This window comes from Nipponia nippon, unplaced genomic scaffold (assembly GCF_047370975.1).
Source record: "Nipponia nippon isolate SJK-2023a ecotype South Korea unplaced genomic scaffold, ASM4737097v1 scaffold_25, whole genome shotgun sequence".
Classification (NCBI taxonomy): domain Eukaryota; kingdom Metazoa; phylum Chordata; class Aves; order Pelecaniformes; family Threskiornithidae; genus Nipponia; species Nipponia nippon.
Window position 1 is genome coordinate 6161293 of NW_028262342.1, and position 18631 is coordinate 6179923.

At 59.2% G+C, this 18631-nt stretch overlaps 1 protein-coding gene and 1 long non-coding RNA gene across 3 annotated transcripts; both read right to left on the reverse strand.

Moving 5' to 3' along the window:
- Window positions 1-1800: 1800 nt before the first annotated feature.
- Window positions 1801-11808, reverse strand: LOC148055273 (uncharacterized). Its single transcript, XR_015705696.1, has 3 exons — window positions 11679-11808; window positions 4645-4784; window positions 1801-1963 (listed from the first exon to the last, which is right to left on the reverse strand). It is a non-coding gene; the product is annotated as an uncharacterized LOC148055273 (long non-coding RNA).
- Window positions 11809-13399: 1591 nt separating this feature from the next.
- On the reverse strand, window positions 13400-16157 carry OPTC (opticin). 2 transcript variants are annotated; one of them, XM_087762238.1, is made up of 6 exons: window positions 15933-16157; window positions 15345-15480; window positions 14242-14400; window positions 13937-14139; window positions 13698-13793; window positions 13400-13570 (listed from the first exon to the last, which is right to left on the reverse strand). In XM_087762238.1, the coding sequence occupies exons 1-6, from the start codon at window positions 16155-16157 to the stop codon at window positions 13400-13402; spliced, it is 990 nt and encodes a 329-aa protein (XP_087618364.1). The 2 variants fall into 2 exon arrangements, with proteins under 2 accessions (XP_087618364.1, XP_087618363.1); XM_087762237.1 differs by having other exon boundaries at window positions 13937-14400.
- Between the last annotated feature and the right edge of the window lie 2474 nt (window positions 16158-18631).

Sequence of the window (18631 nt, forward strand, 5' to 3'; positions counted from 1 at the left end):
TCTCTACCCCACTCCAGGGTTTATCCTCCAACATCAGACTCATCTCCTTGCCCCTGAGGGTACAGAGGCATCAGCCCTCCTCCCCTGGCTGGCACCAGCCGTAGGAGACCCGTCTCGCTGTGGGTGCACGGAGGTACGGAGCAAGACAGCACTTTTCCAGCGAGGAGGCGGAAAGCCAGCCTGCTGCAATTATCAAATCCGACAGCTATCACTGAAAAGCAGCAGAAGGACGTGGCGGTGCCTGCCAGGGCTCTGCTCAATGAACCAGCCCGTCGCTCCGAGCAGGATGCGTTCGTGCCCACTCCTCTTCCTTCCCCCTGCAGCCACTTTAGCAATCAAAGGGATTTCCCTGTGCAGGGCAGGGCAAGGATCCGCTCTGCTCTCGTGCTGCATGCTCTGAGCATCGCTGGCACAGCTCCCCGTAAAGCATTTGTTAGCACTCGAGCTGGAGCAGCAGGAGGAAGGGGGTGGCACAGGGAGCTGAAATAGCTCCTGGCTCTTCCCTGCATCCCTCCACCCTCCTCAAACTTTCCCCGGCTGGGAACTGGATATCCCACTGCCAACCCATCATAGACTCTACCAGATGCATTTATAGGCTTGTTATAATTTCAGGTTTCTATTTGATTGCAAGGGAGGCACCAGACCCAAAGCCACTGGAGTCCGTGTGGACACCAAACCCCAGCCCTAGGTCAGCTACAAAGGGCCCAGCCCTGGCCGCACGCCCTTGTGGGCTCTGAGTGCCCCCAGGCTCAGCAAGGAGGCGATGCCCCCTTCCCCGTGCCCCTGGGCTTTGCTGCTAATCCCTGCGCTGCTCCAGCCAGGACCCAGTCCAAACACCTCTGAGCCTGGCCGCTGGCTTTGATTCCCCTTTTTCTTGAAAAAAGGAAAGCTTGGAGCACACTTGGAGCCTGAAGAAGTTTGCAAACAACCCAGCCACATTCTCTGAATCCTTTCCAGCTCTATGGAGGCATTGAAACATTTGATTAAAGAGTTGCATGAGATCTGCAAGCAGATATAACAAAGAGAAAAGGAGGTCAGATTTTGGCTGCTCACCAACACAGCCACCATTTTGTTAAGTCGAGTTGAGCCATTAATGCAACTTCCATTGGGAACCCGATGCTGTTTGGGGGTCCAGGCCCGTCTTCACCCCATCTTCCCAAACCCCTCTTGTGCCTGGAAAAGCTTGTGCAGGGGAGGAGGGGGCTGCTTTAGAATCATAGAATCATTTAGGTTGGAAAAGACCTTTAAGATCGAGTCCAACCGTAAACCTTACACTGCCAAGTCCACCACTAAACCGTGTCCCTAAGTGCCACATCTACACACCTTTTAAATACCTCCAGGGATGGGGACTCAACCACTGCCCTGGGCAGAACTGTTTGAAAGAGTTCTTTGGGTCCAGAACCAAACCAGAGATTTCTCCAGATCCTCCTGCACCCCTGCGGCTCTGCCTGCATCCCACTGCGAATTTAGGGAGCCCTCGCTCTGCCCCAGCATCCCTCTCAGCCGTGCACAGCCCGCGGGCTGGGCTCCCCTTCCTCTCTGGAAAACTAACATCTGGAATTAAGTTATTAGTTTGATTAATACTTAGAGGGTGGAGAAGAGTGCAAAATCTATGGAGATTCCAGTTTAATAAACAGAATAGATCGCACGTTTGCATATTTTATTCTATTGTGCATGTTGATGAGGCCTCCCAACTTCTCCGGCAAGCAGAGAGCGTTGCTCTCAGCTCCAGCAACGTTCCCAAGGGAAATCACCGTGGTGCCGGTGCTCTCAGCTTCCCCTGGGCTCCCCACGCCAGAGGCTGCATTTCCAACCTGCAATTGCACTGGCTCGGATAAGACGTAGACTCGTATGGATGGAGGTGGTCCCTATCCGAGATGTCATCCCATGCCCCATTGCAGGGAATTATTGCTGGGTCAGTGTGACAACAAGATCTTCCAGCGGTTTGGCCACGAAGCATCGCCTGTTGGTACGGGAGAAACGCCTGCAGTGGACCAGACCATCCACCAGCATCGTCTCCCTGACTGAGGCCAGTAAAAGTGCTGCAGAGGTAGGGTAAATCAGGGAAAACCAGCACAAAAGTGAGCTATTCTGTCCCCACTTAGGGTCCCCTGCCAGCCTGTAATATTTGGTGCCTGTAGATGAAGCAATTTCCACACCAGGAAGGAATTGCTGGTGTTAACCATCCTGCAGCAGGATGAAAAACCATCATTGAAAAGAAAGGAAAAAGGACATGGTTTGAAAATCCAGGCTCCAGGCTCGAACAAGTTAATCCCAGTCTGTTGCTGAGATCCTCCCCGACCATTTCACTAGGATTTCAGCCCCCTTTCAAAAGGGGATTTTGCAATACATTTACTTACATTGCAAAATGAAAAGTAATTTGGAGCTGAGAAATGGATTATGCTCTGCTGAGAAAGTGTTCAATTGGGGTCTTTTGACAATTTGGAAAGCTTTCCTTTTTCTTCTAAAAAACACGTTGAAACAGAAATCTGTTGAAACCGATGTTTTTCTATAAACACGCTGCGTTTCAACAAACCTCCATTTTTTGAGCAAAAACAATTTGTCTAAAAATTACCAATCTGTTCTGCCTGGGACTGGTCTCGTTCCCAGGGCTCGTGGTTAGATATTGCCCCCAAAACGTGCACAGCCCCCCGAGCCCCATCACGCTGTGCCCCGTCGCTGGGGGCATCTCCATGGCCACGGACTTGCAGCAGGGCTCGGCCAGCAGCTTTTTGGGTGCCGGAGGTGCTTCTTGGGTGCCGGAGGTGACCAAGCAGCCGCCGCAGGCAGGGAGCATCGCTCCAGCTTCTCAGAGAAGTCCCAGCAGAGAGGCACGAGCATCCCTCCCATGAGGAGTGTGCCCAGCCCCGTGGCTGCTCCAGTCCCCCACCCCCACAGCTGCTACTCTATTTTGAGTTTATTTAAGGAAAAATGCTATAGTTTTCACCTGAAAACTGTTTGGCATCATTTAATACCCCCAGCTGCTGGGACTCTCTCATCTGCAGCCGTGAAAACTGATCAAAGCACAGCGGAGAGCCGCAGCGGCGGAGCCACAGATCGATGGGGCCACAATTACATATTGATTTTTATTTCTTTCCTAGGCAGCTATTTTAATGTCACTGGCATTCCCCTCCCTCCTGGCCCTCGCCACACTCCATCTCTGCAAGACAAATCGGCAGGATGGGTCAGAGCAGGAATTTCCCCTGCTCGATAATCTCAGTCTCTAAATTTTCCTTAAGCTTTGGGGCAGGATAAGCAATTCCCCTGGCTGCACCGAGCCCTGGCTCCCTCCCACGCTGGGGATGCCAGTCACACACGTTTCCAAAGACCCAATAATTAACACCACAAAGCCAAATTTCCAAGCCGGAGCACACGAGGAGTCACAGCAGCCAGAAGCGGGGGCTCTGCCGATGCCAGGGATGGCAACGGTGAGAGCGCCATGGTCCCTGCCCCTGACGGGAGGGTGCTGCGGCTCCAGCCGATGGAAGCAGATCCATGGCATTACCATATCAGCAGCCCTGCACTCTCCCCCCCATTTGTTACCCTAATGGGGATTATTATACTTATTATGGTCTCGGCCGCCAATGCTTATTGATTCTGACACGGCAGCAGTTTTAATCAGGTATCCGAAACCTGCTATTATTGGCGCCAAAGGGTCATTAACGCGCAAACAGACCCACAATAAGGACAAAAATAAACCCCTGGCAGAAGGCGATGCTGGGTGGACGGGGAGCTCGCTGGTGGGGGGACAGCCGAGTGTCCCCAAAGCAGGGTGCTGGCGGTGATGTCGGGGAGGGCAGCAGAGCTGCAAGCGGCTGGGAGCGAGGTTTGCTCGGGAGCAAGTTGCAAACCACGGAGCACCTGAGCGGCTGATTTTCGCACCTCACACGCATGCAGGCGCAGCCGGCCGCCTCCGAGCCGTCGCTCGCCTCTCTCCCCCCAAACCCGGTGAGTCACCGAGAGGTTCTTATGCAATTGTGGGAAAAGGCTCTAATTGCAGCGATAATGCCACGGGAGTGACACATGCCAGCACCAAGAGCTGTGGTGTTCGATTAGAAATTTCCCACATACATATTTATGGAGCCTGCCTCTGATACAACCCCTTCCAGCATGGAGCTGAGAGCCATCGGCCCTTTCCAATGTCCCCCCTCCTCAAAAAGCAGCAGCCCCCTCCCCACAGCATGCACGGCCAGGGCCCTGTCATGGAAATCACCTGCTCTCTGCTTAAAGTAGCTCTGGGAGCAAATGCAAAATATATTTAAAACATGAATAAACAGAGATGCAGAAGGCGCTGCAGCAGTACGTTGCTGGCCCTTCCCGCACTCCCACTGCTGGTGTTCATTAGCAATACAGCATGCACGGGGCAGGCTGCATCAATCAGCTCAGCGATCATTAATTCATAAGCACAACCATCGATTTTTGCGCATGTCCTCATGCAAGTTTTATCAGCGGAGCCACGTGAGCACCCGCCAGGTCCGGGCATCGCCGCGCACAGTGCCGGCAGCGGCGTGCAGAGCAGCCGGCCGGGGAATGGCAAACCCAGCTTTGCTGCCTTTCCCAGCCTAGTTGGCCTCTTGGCAAAGCCACCTAATGATCCGCTGGAGACCAGCGGGTCCCTCTGCTTCTCCTTCTCCACCCGCTTACCTAAGAGATGCCCCTCTGCAGCCCTGTCCGTCCATCCAAGGAGTCCCTCTGTCCCCAGCCACCAGCACGTGTCCTCTCTCTCTTCAGCAGACCCAGGGCAGTCAGGAGTCAGGCAGCAGGTTCGCAGGGAAATGGAATAACTTGCATTTGAGCAGACAAAAGAGCATTTAAGATGCTGAGTGGGACCCTGACCCAGGTCACCCCCATCCTTGCTCCCCTCCTGCCATGGAGGACCCCGGCATCCCCAAATCCCCATGCAGGGCTCTCCATCCCTGTGCTGAGCCACAGTTCAAGGTGGGTGATTTCCTGGCTGGGGGGAAACTGAGGCCACAGAGGTGTGCGAGGGATCAACGCCCTGTCCCACGGCTCGCTGGGTCCTTGGGAAAGGCCCCTTTCACTCTGTGTCGTGGTTTAACCCCAGCCAGCAACTAAGCCCCATGCAGCCGCTGGCTCACTCCCCCCCCGGTGGGATGGGGGAGAGAATCGGAAGGGTGAAAGGGAGAAAACTCATGGGTTGAGATAAGAACAGTTTAATAATTGAAGTAAAATAAATTAGAACAGTTAAATAGGCAAAGCGAAAACCGTGCACGCAAACAAAGCAAACCAAGGAATTCATTCCCTCCTTCCCACGGGCGGGCAGGCGCTCAGCCACCCCCAGGAGAGCAGGGCTCCATCACGCGTAACGGGGACTTGGGAAGACCAACGCCATCACTCCCAGTGTCCCCGCTTCCTCCTTCTTCCCCAGTTTATATACTGGGCATGGCGCCACACGGTATGGCATAGCCCCGGGGCCGGTCGGGGTCAGCCCCCCCAGATGTGCCCCCTCCCAGCCCCCCGTGCCCCCGCGGAGCCGGGGAAGCTGAGAAGCCCCTGACCGGTTGAGCGCCGCTTAGCGCCTATTGAGCAACAGCTCAGCACTGCTTAGCAAGAACCGAAGCATCAGTGTGTCATCGACACTGTTCTCGTCCTAAACCCAAAACGCAGCCCCATACCGGCTACCAAGAGGAAAATTAACTCTATCCCAGCTGAAAGCAGGACACACTGTGCCTCAGTTTCCCTCACCTATGAAGATCTCACCCCCTCTTTGCTATGAGTGCTCGGAGCTGGGGGTGAGAGGGACCGGGGCTGGCAGCCGCAGGTTTGGGTGCATGAATGGCACATTTCAGAGCCCTTTTTGGATCCAATTCTCCTTTCACCAGCGAGGGGGTAAATCAGAATAAACTGTTGGTGGAGCTGGAGAAAACTCCCACAAGAGAAAAGCCCGCTCCTGGGCTGTTCCCCCCATGAGCTGCTCCGCACCGCTGCGGGGAGAGCAATTGCTTTTCCAAATGCTTCTACCTTCTGCAGTTGAACTCGCTGTGCCATCACCGCCGTTACTTCCCCCTCCGCAGAGGGAGGCTCTGGGAGGCGACGGGTCCCTGTTCCTCACATCCCTGGTCTGGCATCTCCCAGGGAGCCACTTGAGATGCAGAGCCCATCCCTGCTCTCGCTGGGGTCATTTTTTTCTCTCCGCTTGGCTGGCCTGTGCAGACACTTGTCACCCACTCCGTCCACAGCGCCTGTCTGCGGCGAGTCCCCGGGGAGGAGGCAAGGGGCTGCAGCCCAGCTGCTTCACCTGGAGCTGATGGTCCATCCTGGTGGGACCGGGGTGACACTGGGAGGGCAGAGCTGGCACAGGGCAGCCCTGGCCACGCTGGGGAGGGAGCAAGCACAGAGACAGCCGGAGAGCATGGAGAGGTGGAGGAGAGAGCGCAGGCAATCCATTTGTGATGTGCATCGATTCCTAATGTGCCCTGTAGCCTGTCTGGCTCTTTGGCGAAGCATCAGGAGACGGTGCTTAGAAAAGCTATCCACGGCCCACTGCAGTAAAACCCTCGATTACCTCACCGCCACGGCGCAGAGCCCAGGGGGCCGGGGAGAGAGGGCACAGGGCCGGGCATCCCCCACAGCCAGCGTCCCTCCAGCCCCCGGCCGCCTCTGCCACGTGTCACCCATCCCGGAGAGGGACACGGGGGAAAAAAGTCAACCTCCTGGCCCTGTGCATGGGCTCTCCCCATGGGTCCCCGCTACCCAAGGGGGTGCTGCCCTCTCTGCAAGGGCAAGGACATCCTGGGAAGCGGCCACCCAAATCCCCCCCGCCCTGGTCCGCCTGCCTCTTCCCCGCCTGGGTGCAAATGTGGTTGCAGAAAGCCACATCTGCCAGCCCCTACCCAGCAGCCATGGAAAAAGGGCAGTTCTCAGGGTGGGCTGGGAGAGCAGCGAGCCCCAAAGCCTTGCAGGTAAGCGCCGTCCCACGGGCAGGGCTGGCCCAGCGCTTCCGAGAGCCCAGCGGTGCTGCACAATGGCTCTGGCTCTTAAGCAGAGAGGCGCGGAAAAGCAAAACCTCTCCATCCAGCTGAAAGCACCAGGGGAGTGACAGGTAGGTACAAATAATTACTCAAATTGGAATTTGGGGTAATTACGTTCTGCGTTCCCGCAATTTGCCCTGTGGGGAAGCCTTTTCACAACCCCCTGATAAACCAGATTTATCATCGGCTGAACACCAGGTCCTTTCCCTGCAATCTTCAAACTCAAACATATATTTCTCTGATCATAAATTAGCAATACTTGCACTCGCTCTCTCAAAGCTGTTTCTCTCTTCCCCCTCTCCAGGTTTTCCACATCCTACAGAAACGGAAGATCCAGGCTCCGGCTGGTTATTTTAGAAGACGGCGATCAATCAGGCATGCCAAGCTCGGCTCTCCTCCTCCCGCTCGGGGTCCGTGGCACACCAACACACTGGCTGCTGCCACGCCAAGCTCCTCCTTAGGGGTGCATCACCCCTAAACCAACACATGTCCGCCCAGTTCATGCTTGAAAGAGTTTGGCTTCAGGTCAATTAAAAAAAAAAAAAAATCTAAAGCCAGGAGTGGGGAAGCCCTGAGCTGGGGAATGAGTCCCTGGTGGGGGAGAATCCCATGCCCAGCAGGACACTGGTCCTTGTCCCAGCAGCCCTGGAAAAGCCTGGCTGGCAGCATGGCAGAGCCATACTTACGGGCATTTTTCTCCATTTCATCATATCTCCCCGGTCAGACAGTTTGGCGTGCTCAGGCGGCGGACGGGAGATGGTGCAGGAACAGAGTCACCTTGGAAATGCTGGAGAAACTCTTCCCTCCGCAGCAACAGGCCAGGGCTGCTGGGGGGGGAGGGGGGGGGGTGCGTGGATCCGGGTGCCCCTAGGCTGGGAGCAGCATCAGGGTGGAAATGCCCCCCCCCCCATTTTGGGGAGACACCAAGCAGCTTTCGCCCCCCCAGGAGGTGACACTGTCACTCCTGGCTGCAACAGGGCCACCAGCTCACATGCCACCGGCTCGAGCATCCTCCAGACCAGCCGCATCTCCCCGGGTGCTTCCAGCAGAGACTCCCCCCTCCTCAGCTCCATCACCCCAGCCTCCCCGCAGCCCCCCCACCCCCAACCAGGCCCCTCTGAGCTCTTCCCTCCGCAGGAACTGGGTTAAGGTGGGGGTGCCCCCCTCCCGGAGGCCACGTGCCTCCTGTTGCAGAGCCTTTCCCAGGCGTCAGGGCTCCTGTTGACAAGACCTAACGCAACATTGCTAATAATAGCTGTATCCTGGTCGCATCTCCCATCCCGGAGCAGCTCATGGCAAGGAGTCCCACTTGCTCCGGAGCAGGTGGAGAGCCGGGAGAGCCCCGGGGTGCTGCAGGCACCCCCAGCCCTTGGGAGACCCAGAGTGCTGCAGGGAGGGGGCTGATTTTCTACAGATTATTTAAATGCTAAACATTCACAATTTGGGGGGAGGGAGATGTGAAGAGGGAAAGAATGTGTTTTCTTCTTTCTCTTCCTTTTGCGGGGTTTTTCCTCCTCCTTTTTCCAGTGGTGAAGTGGAAAATGAGGAGAGGAAAAGCCCAAGCAGGTTCCCCCCGCTATTTCCATTGTCGAGTTTCCCTGAAGGGGCCCGGGGAGCTGTCTGCACCCCGGTGATAATTCATGAACAGCGCTTTCATCTCCAGAGCCCTTGCAGCTCCCATCTAATGAACCCCAGCACTGGGATCCTTCAGAAAAAAAGGACAGATCTGGAAACCGAGCAGCAACACAAGTCTCCCCGGGCGGCCGCTATTAATTACTCCATTAGCGTTAGGGATGTACAACCTCTCGGACAGTAAGGCACCGATCAGGATTTCTCCAGATGAGATGCTGTATAAATATAGGCAGGAAAATGAGTTTCTGGGGGAGCCAGGTCCCCGGCCAGTTGCCTGGACTGGGGACAGGGAGTGGGACACACTGAACACAGGCAAAGTCCTGCCCCGCTGCCAGGCAGTGGGAGCCCGCCGACGGCTTTGGCGGGGCTGCGCGAGCGCTCCAGCCGTGAGCTGCACAAACAGCCGCCCTAAACGATCGCACACTAAGCAGAAATCAGTGCCTTGAGCCAACAGCCAGTTAAGTGCTATAAATAAAGCTGTTATCATCCCTGCCTCGCTCGCTGAGCAAGCTGGGCCACAGCACTTCCTCCCCAGCAGCGTTTAAGGGTGATTTCTAGCCTGGAGGAGGCCAGGAGCTTGTCAGCATCCACAGTTCAGTGGCCTTTTTCCATCCTGCCATTGATTTTGCACTTGGCCAATAAATCCACCGGTTGCTTGCCCTGTGCACGGGCAGGGGACAGGGCTGGCACAGACATGGCCACTGTCCCAGACAGGGAGACCTGTGTTATCTCAGTGGCCTCTTCCCAGCTTACCTGGGTCCCAGGAGGGCTCAGAGCCTCTGTCCTCCTCCTCCTGCTGCTCTGATCCCTGTTTCGGGTCCCTAACCCCAGCCACCACTGCTCCGCCTCTGACCTGGCCCCACAACCCTGCAGTAAGCTGCCTGTGCTGCCCTGGCTGAGAAGCTGGGAAAGGATGGCTCTGTCCCCAGGTGGTGGCCAAGAGACATGGCCCAGCGTGACACAGGGAGGTCCAGGTCATGCTGGTGGGAGGAGAGCAGAGAAGAAATCCGGGCAAGGAGGAGGGAGCAGGAAAAGGGATGGGCATGGTGATGGGAGAGGAGCTCCTTTCCCACTGGGGATGAGGGCTTACGGGTGGAAGCCTGAGCAGAGGATGGAGGCAGCTCACAGGCGTAGCAGCACGCTGAGTCCCTGCAAGGATGGCACATGGTGTCCCAGCTCCTCCTAAATCAACCTGAGGGAAGGATCGTGCTCAGGGCATGCTCCCCAGGAGACAGAGAGGCAGAGGAGGGAGAAGGCTGCTGCTTTCCAGGGCTTGAAGACTTTTCTGTCTCTGTTTTGGTGCCGGTTAATGATGCACGGCTGGGGCTGTGAGGAGAGCGTGGAGGGGGAGGGCAGGATGGAGGAGGAGGGGGGCCCATATGGAGATGCTTCTCCCAGAGAGTGGCAAGATGCTGAGCTGGCGTGAGATCGGGAGCTCACCGAGAAGTCGGCTGTTAGAGCCAAGCAATCAATATGTGAAAATCCAGCCCAGGCGAGGAAGGTGACCTTGAGCGGCAGAGAGACGGAGGGAGGAGAGCTGCATGAATTACAGGGAGATGGTCTCTGGGTGAGGGAGGAGGGATGGAGGGGAACGAGAGGGACAGGGAGGACATGAGCCCTCGGCTTGGCTGCTGCAGAGCCTGCTGTGTGCCCTGGGAGAGGGCAGCCGCGGATCCAGCCAGAGGGGACGAGGGGAGGGAGCTTTGTGCCTGGAGTTAGTCTGGTCCTCCCTGTCCATCCCTGCACACCCTGTACCGAGGGGGACGCAGCTCCTTGCGTGTACAAAACAGTCTGGGAGCATCCACTCGTCTCATCCATCCCCTCCGACCAGGACTGTTCTTGGTGCTCCCCCCACCCCGCATCACTCCACTGTCTCCAGCAGTGGGGCTGCCACCGTTTCCCATCACAGACTACTTTGAAGCCCCGCAGCTCCTGCTGTTACTCAGCAAACACTCCCGAGATCAGAGCGACGCTTTGCCTTTGCACGGATCCAGCTCACGGCTTCTAACATGGGCCCTGCGCTAATTCCTCTCTCCGGCTGCTCAGCTCCCTCCCCTGCTGCCACCTGGGTCTGCTCCTCTGCTGCCTGCTGGCCCCCTGAGCTGGGCTGAGGCCGTGCCCGTGCAGGCTGGCAGAAGCAGCACGTGTACCTCAGCAGAGATGCACAGTCCCTTGCATGCATATATGCATGGGACAGGCTGTGCAGCCCTGTAAAGCCTCTGCCGCAGAAATGGCTTAAAATGCAGGCAGGTCCCAAGGCCAGGCGGTGACCCTGCCCCTGGGGAGCGGCACAAGCAGCGGCATCAGCTGGGCAGAGCTGCAGACACCGGGGGCTGGAGAGGAGCCAGGACTCCCAGCTGCCCGGCCACAGCCGAAGGCAGACGAGCGGTGGGCAGCCAGGGCAGCAGAGGGGTGGCTGGGTCTCGGACACGCTGCCAAGCCAGGCTGAGCTGGAGCAGGGCTGTCCTGCTGGCAGGAGGGCTCAGCAGAGCCCCTCTGATGCCCACTGCTGTCTCCAGCCCCGGGGAAGGCTCTGTGCCTCCACTCTGGCTGCAGGGCAGGATCCATCCCACCACTCCGGGGTGCTCGGGGGGAGCCGGGGGGCAGCCGGCCCCCATGGAGGGATGAGGCACTGCAGCAGGGTGGGTGAGGGCTGCGGGGCCAGCAGCAGAAGGGGGTTGCTGTTCCCTACACAATACTGCAAAGACAGGCGTCGGGTTCTTTCCCCACCTTGGCAGCAGCAAGGACACGAGAGCACGGTTCATAACTGCACCGGCAGCAGAGCAGAGCGGAGCCCCCAGCAGCCCCCTCCCAAAGAGAGCCCCAGCCCGGCCCCCTCCCAGGCTTCAGGGAAGATGACGACCTGCTGCCCCAGCCCGCTCCCTCCTCCCCAGGGGAGCGGGGGGACCTGAGAGCCAGGCGAGACAAGACAGCACTGCTGAGCCTCAGCTCCCCCCAGCAAAGCCCCCCCAGAGCCACCCCATTGCTCTTAGAAAAGTTTGGTTTCTGCAAAGCCAGCAGCCCCATCTCCCCCAGAGACATCCCTCCACCTACCTTGCTCTCTTCCCCCACAAAGCAAACCCTTCTCTCCCCTATCAGCTCCTTTTAATCCTTCCTCTGCCAACACCAAGCACCTGGGCTATTCCCCAGCTGCGTGGGCATGCCCGTGAGACGACAAAGCCACCCCAGAAGGGAGGCAAACAGCAGAGTGAGTTTGCAGTCCGAAGTTAAGGTCAGGCATTTCCAAACACTCTGCCTTGCCATCTAGTGGGATGAACGCGAAGGACCGGGGCTCGCCGTTGGGAGCCTTGGCCAACTCCATCTCGCTGGAGCCGAGCCGGGCTCGTAGCAATCGCTCATCCCAGGGGAGCAGATGAGATAACCGGGGGTAAAGGACAGTGCGAAGGTGTCAGAAGGATGGATGGGGAAGGCGGAGAGACGGGGGGATAGAGAGAGATAGATACAGCTCTTTCAAGGATGACTTGACAACAGCAGTAACAAATCCTGGCATTTTCGATCTAGCCTGAAAGGAAAGGCTGGGATGGCTCTGAATTCCCATTTACAAAGGGCCCTGGCTTTTGCATCAACATAATCCGTGTCTGAGTTGGGTTTTGCATGGAAAAGAAAGGCAAGAGGAGAGAAATGGAGCACACACACACACACGCTCCGTGCCACCAGCTGCTGGCATGCTCGTGCCCGTGCTGTGCCAAGGAGGCAGGCTTGCAGGCACGAGCGCCCAGCGGCGTTTGCAGCGTGCCCATGGATGAGAAGCTGGATCTTCTTGCGAGGTTTTCTCCAGCCGCCTTAGTTTTCCTCCCCGGCCCTGGAGGATGTGGGCTGAGCTCAGTGGTTTCAGTTTGGGATTTTGGATTCTCCAGGGATGTGTCATCCCTCTCACGGTATGCGTGTTTGTTACATGTGTATAAAAATATAGAGGATGAATACATTATATTTAAAATATCTCACCACTGGGCAGCTCTTTTTGGGTGTTGAAAGCTGGGACGGTACAAGATATTTTAACTATCTCTGAGTGATTCTTCCCTGCTGGACCCAGGGCCGTTCGGCTTGCAAGCTCCGGTGCTGGTCCAGCCGGTCTCTGCAGCTGAAGCAGACCCAAATGCAGGGACACTCTCCCTCCGGGCAGAGCTCATGCTGGAGACCCCACTTGGTACCAGGGCAGCTCCCAGTCCCAGTGGGGGTCAGGGTCCCTGCGGAGCAGGGGCCACAGGACTGCAGCGGGTCTGGGGTGAGGTGATGGAGGACTCCGGTTGCCCCGTGCTGAGGTTTCCTATTGCATCCTCTTTCGGAGCACATGAGGACAGGCCAGCTGTGGCCCCAGCTCACATCTGGGTGTGCAACACTCCTCCGGAGCCACACAGCCCGGCCTGATGGACCTGGGGACGGCTGAGGGGACGGCCGAGGGGACAGCCTGATCACACAGGTCAAACCTGATGTGGCCAAAGCATCGCCTCTCTGGAGCAATGCAGCTCCCGCTCCCTGTCCAGTAAACCCTGAAAGCAGACACGGCGGGGCTGAGAACAAGACACTGAATGCATTTTTAAAGTCTTCATTTTATTAGAGCTTCCCATCCCCTGCTCTGTGTGCCCCAGAACCGAGTTCACCCCTACACAGAGGCTCAGCTCACACCGGGGTTAAATGCATCTGCCTTAACCCCACGTTTTCCGTGGGGCAGCAGGGTCCGAGGGGGTCTGGGGTGGGGGCACGGTGTGTCCGGGAATGCTTGCCCTTGTTTCCCAGCATTGGGGCCGTGTTGCTCAGAAGAAGCGGCCTGTGGGCAGGCGGGGCAGGCAGAAATAGGCGTTGGGGAAGAGGCTGAGGTTGATGGGGTTGCCGTCAAGGCGGATGTCCTCCAGCGCCCTGCGGATCTGGCTGTGGTCTTGGCTGTCACAGAACGTGTCCTCATGCATGGTCTGGATGTTGTTGTTCTGGCCAGGGAGGCAAAGGGCAAAATCAGATTCAAAGGGATGGGGAGGAGGAGGAGGGAGAGGAGGAGGTGGTGGCGGGCTCTGCTAGACTCGGGTACACACAAGCCTGGGTCCAGGCTCGTCTCACCTGGAGGTGCAGGGAGCGCAGGCTCTCGGGCAGGGGCGCCGGGATATGGTCCAGCTGGTTATCAGACAGATGGAGAAACTGCAGCTGCTTCAGGTCCTGCGGGAAGAGGGGAGAGATGAAGCTCCCTGCTCCCAGCCCCGCTCCGGCCCTCTGCACCAACCCTGTTACCCCTTGGCATGACAGGTTTGGGCTAAAACCAGCCTGGATTCATCCACTGGTGGGTGCTGCCCAGCACCCACCCTGAAAGCTTCGGGCCGGAGGCCGGTGCTGGCGATCCTGTTGAGACGGGCATCCAGGCGGACGATGCTGCGGGGCAGCTCGGGCAGCGCCGTCAGCCTGTTCTCGGGCACGATGAGCTCCTGCAGGCTGGGGAGCAGGCGGAAGGCGTCCACGTCCGCCCAGGAGATGAAATTGCTGGTCAGGTCTATTCGCTTCAGCTTCTCTGGTGGGAGAGGAGGGAGGAGATGAACAGGGACCCACGCAGAACCGCTTATTCCCCCCATGCCCCATTGTGGAGCTTGGCCCTTCCCTTGCCTCAACATACTCAGCCCTGTGAAATCGCTGGCCCGGATCGCGCCGATGCGGTTGAAGCGGGCGTAAAGGTAGGTGGTCTCGGGCGGCAGCGGGGGGATGTGTTCCAGGTCGGCATCGTCGCAGTAGACGGAGGTGCCGATGCACAGGCAGAGCAGGCAGCTGGGCAGGCCTGGGGATGCAGAGGCAGCCCTTGGCATGGCACGGCACGGCGCGGCTCCCCTGACCCCCCCAAAGCACCCCAGCATGCAGGGAGATGGGAGGATGTGCCCACCCCTGCCCATGCTGTGGGTACACGAAGTCTTTAGCACCCGGAGCTGTCACAGCCCCAGCACCTTCATCAGCAAAACAGCCCAGGGCACCTCACCAAGGGAAGGGCCAGAAACTCCCAGCCAAAAGAGCTGCTAATACATGAAGCTGCTCAGGGTCAAATCCCTCCCGCAGGAGAGGGGGGGATGCAAGGTTGCCGAACACAGCAGCGTTACACCCAGGGCTCACTTGGCCCCCTTAGTTTTTCCACAGAAGGAAACAGAACAAAAGAAAACAGTTTTGCATCGAGCAAAACATCTGTCTCGGCTGTGTAGGGTCCCGGCAAGGCGGGCAGGGGCAGCAGGAGAGGTAAAGCCGTGTCCCCCCATGCATGTGCTCCCTCTCCTCTCCCCCAGTGCCCGCGAGACTCGGCATCCATTAGTGGGGGAGTTCAAAGCAGCAAGGCAACAATTTCCCTTTGCCTCCTACTTAATTTGTCCCAGTCCAGAGTGACAGAAAATGAATAAAGATATTTATCCCTCGCTACAGGATTTTAATTGTCACTAATCTAATTGCTACTCTGTCCGACTGTCGCAATGCCTCTGCTCATTAAAATGTTGCTGCTTTGCTGGAGCTCTTGTTTCCCAGAAATGTCTCGCTGCAGCCCTCCTGCCTGCTGTGTGATAAGATGCACCCCCAACACCCCGGGCAGAGCAAATAACAGCTACTGTCTGCTGGTGGCAAAAGGATTTGCTCCCTTTTCTGCAGAGCAGCAGCCCCGCCACGCCTGGGACATGTGGCTGCATCCCACGGGAACCAAACCCCCCTGGCTGCACCTTTGTGCTGCACCCAGGGGTCCGCACTCACCCTGCGGGGGGACGGGTGCCAGGCGGACGGGGCCGGCGGTGGTCGGAGGCTGCAGCTTTGGGGTTTCAGCCGTGGCGCCCAGGTCTGGGAGGGCTGCGGGGTCCTTGGGGCGAGGAGCCAGGGTGCCAACCTCGATCTGCAAACACAGCCTGGGCGTGAGGGCTGGGGCGGCCGAGCGAGTCCTCCCGCTCCCCTCCAGTGCAGGAGGCACTGGTCAAGGGGTCAAGGGCACTGGGTCGGTCTTATTGAAAAGCCAGCTCCTCCTTGGAGAGCTCTCCTAGCTCAGGGTTTCAGAACCCCCTCCCTATTTGCCCAGAGGGATGCAGGAAGGCTCAGGTCCTGGCTTCCCGCAGCGATGCTCTGGGCAGGCGCTGGCAGGGGACGAGGAGGCCGGTGGAGGTCGGGGTCAGGTAAAGCCTTTCCTGCCACCAGCAAGAGTGGTGGAAGAGCCACCAGGGCTCGTAGGCTTGTGCCAGAGGCTGGTTCTCCAGCTGTGCCCCATCCATCCCTTGGACCAAGCCCCTTTCTCGGGATGCACCCAGGGAAGACCTGCCCTGTGCGCCGGGTGCTCTCCTGCATCCCCCTCACCTTCGGAGCAAGGTCACCGTAGTCGTAGAGCTCCTCATAGTTGCTCAGGTCAAGGATCTCCCCATAGCTGTCCAACGTCAGGTCGTAGTTGTCCAGGTCCAGGTTTTCATAGAGTGCAAGATCAGCTTTTGGCTTCTCTGCCTTCCTCCTCTCCTCCTTGGCTGGGACAGCCCAAGCTGCCCCCAGACACAGGCTGGCGATGCCCAGCCAGGCCAGGGTCCGCATCCTGCACCCAACCAGGGTCACCGCTCCGAGGGCAGCACTGGGGACCATGGTCCTGCGGGGCACAGGGCTCCGACAGGGTCAGCAATGCGGGCAGGATGAGGCCAGGTGCCCTGAAATGGTTGCAAAGGAGTGAAAGCAAAGAGGGATGGGAAGGCAGGACCGGCATGCCGTCCGCAGCCAGCCCCGCTCGGCAGCCGTGCGGGGGACTGCGGCCACCGCGGGGGCCAGCCGGCCTTCGCCCCCGGCCCTGGGAACATTACGCCGTCCCTTTTCTTTTCAGCCCATTTCACACTCGGCTGGGCGGCTGTGCAGGAGAGGCCCCGTGCCCGTGCCGGGCTGCCCTCGCTTCCCGGCTTTCCCAGCCCCGAGGAGGCGGTGAGGGGGTCGGAAGCAGATGAGGGGGTTGGGGTCCTGCTCCGGCCCCTCAAGGCAGTGGGTGAAGCTGGTTGCTGGCCCAATAAACCCAGCAGCCAAGCAGAAATGACTGCAGGAGTCCTGGCACTCCGCTGCTCTCCCCTTCGATCCCCCTTGCTCCTGCACCCAGGTCCAAAGCCCTGAGATGTTTCTCAGCCTCCAGCATCCCGGGCAAGCCAGCGCCGGGGGGACTGGTGGCCACAGGGTACCTGTGACTCGACCCTGAGCACAGGGGCTGCCTGCACGGGGACCCCCCGGCTCTGCAGCCCGGGCAGGGTGCCTCTGGCAGCCCCCCACCCAAACCCACCGGGGTCCATTCCTAAAGGGAGCTCACTCCCACCCAAAGCTGGCCCCTGCTCATGGGTCCCCAGCACCCACCGTGAACCCTGTGCTGCAGCATCGCCCACCCAACGGGCTGCACGCCCACCTGTGCACCCACAGCAGAGCAGGCGGAGGGGCCCAGCAACCGGCAGCCTCCCACACGTCTCTCCCAAACCAAATGCAAAAGCAATGACCCAGCCCAGAGTTTTTGCACCCCAGGCTGAGGATGCTGCTCCCTGATTTCTGCCCATTTCCCACAGACCAAACCTTTACGAGTGCAGGGAGCCCCCCGCATGCGCTGCCGGCCCCCAACCCTCCCAGCCCTGCAGCTCACCCCAGCCCTGCGGGGCTCTGCTCGGTGCTGGAGGAGCAGAAAGAAGATGGCATGGACGTACCCCCTTTCCCCTCCTCGTCGGCGTGGGAGAGCCCTGTTCTCCTCTCGGGGGCTGGTGCACTGGCTGGGGAAGGGCTGCTGGGCTTTTAATGCATGGAGAGGAGGGGGGGGCTGCATGGAGGGGCCTGGCACGGCTGCTGCCGAGGGGAGAGGCAGGATGCGGCCAATCAAGCTGGCAGCCCCCCACTGGGACATTATATTGTCCCCAGGGGTGAGCCAGCCCCAGTGGTGGCTGTCCTCCAACAGCCCAGGCTTGTGTCTGGGGCTGGGGGACGGGGTGGGACGGGACGGGACGGGACGGGGAGCATGCTGTGCTCCCTGCCCTGCTGTCCCCATGGATGATGGGGGGACACAGCGCTGGGCACAGCCAGCTCCATCCCTGCCCCAACAAGCCCAGGTCCTGCCAAGCCACAGAGCAATTTCCAGCTGGGGCCGTCCCCAGGGATGCAGGAATGGCAAAGCACCAGGCGCAACCCCCCTTGCTGATCCGGGTTTCGATTGGGTGGGACCCCGGGGCGCAGTGAGCATCCCAGCCCTGGGGAGGGTGTGGGGGGACCTGCTGCTCCCCAGGTTCGGGGGTCTGCACAGGCCCACCCCAGCAGCCAGATGGCTGGTGAGATTCGGCTCGCCCGCCCCCTTGCCTCCCGCGGGGCTCGGCGCCGCTCGCCCCTCTGCACACTGTTGCTTTGGAAACGTGGGGCAGGTTTGGGGAGGGGGAGCTGACGTGGATGGGGGGGGACAGCGCTGCTCCCCCCACTGGGGTAGGATGGGGGACATCCCCCATCTCCCCCTGTGTACACCCATGTGCCCTGGGGCAGGGGCCTGCTTGATACCCCCCCCACAGGGCTCAGCTCGGGGACCATGGCCCTGCTTCATCCTCTGGAGGGGGGGATGTCATTGCCAGGGACGTGTCCTGTGGGGTTGGGACACCCCAGGACGGGCAGGGTGCGCACGACAGCCCGACGGGCTCCTCGCAGCGCTGGGCAGCCTTGTGCACACACAGCCACCCACTGCCGTAAAAATGTTCTTCTTTCTCGCAGGCAGATCGCAGCCCACGCGCTCACCCACCCGAGATGTCGCACCCATCTGCCGGTGCTCGCTGGGCAGGCAGGGACACCCTGGCAGCCCCCCACCAGTGGGCATGGGCCTTGTCCACGCACCCGCAGCCCCCTCGCCCCCAGCGTCCCCCTGCCAGGGCAGCCCCAGCCCCGCTCCGCACGGAGCGGAGCAAAGGGCCACCGCTAAGCTTCGTTAAGCCCCTCATTAGGCGGCTCGGCAGCCACCGTGATGGAGGCGATGTGGCAGCTGGGGAGGGCGTTACAGATGACCCGGTGCCTCCGCTGTT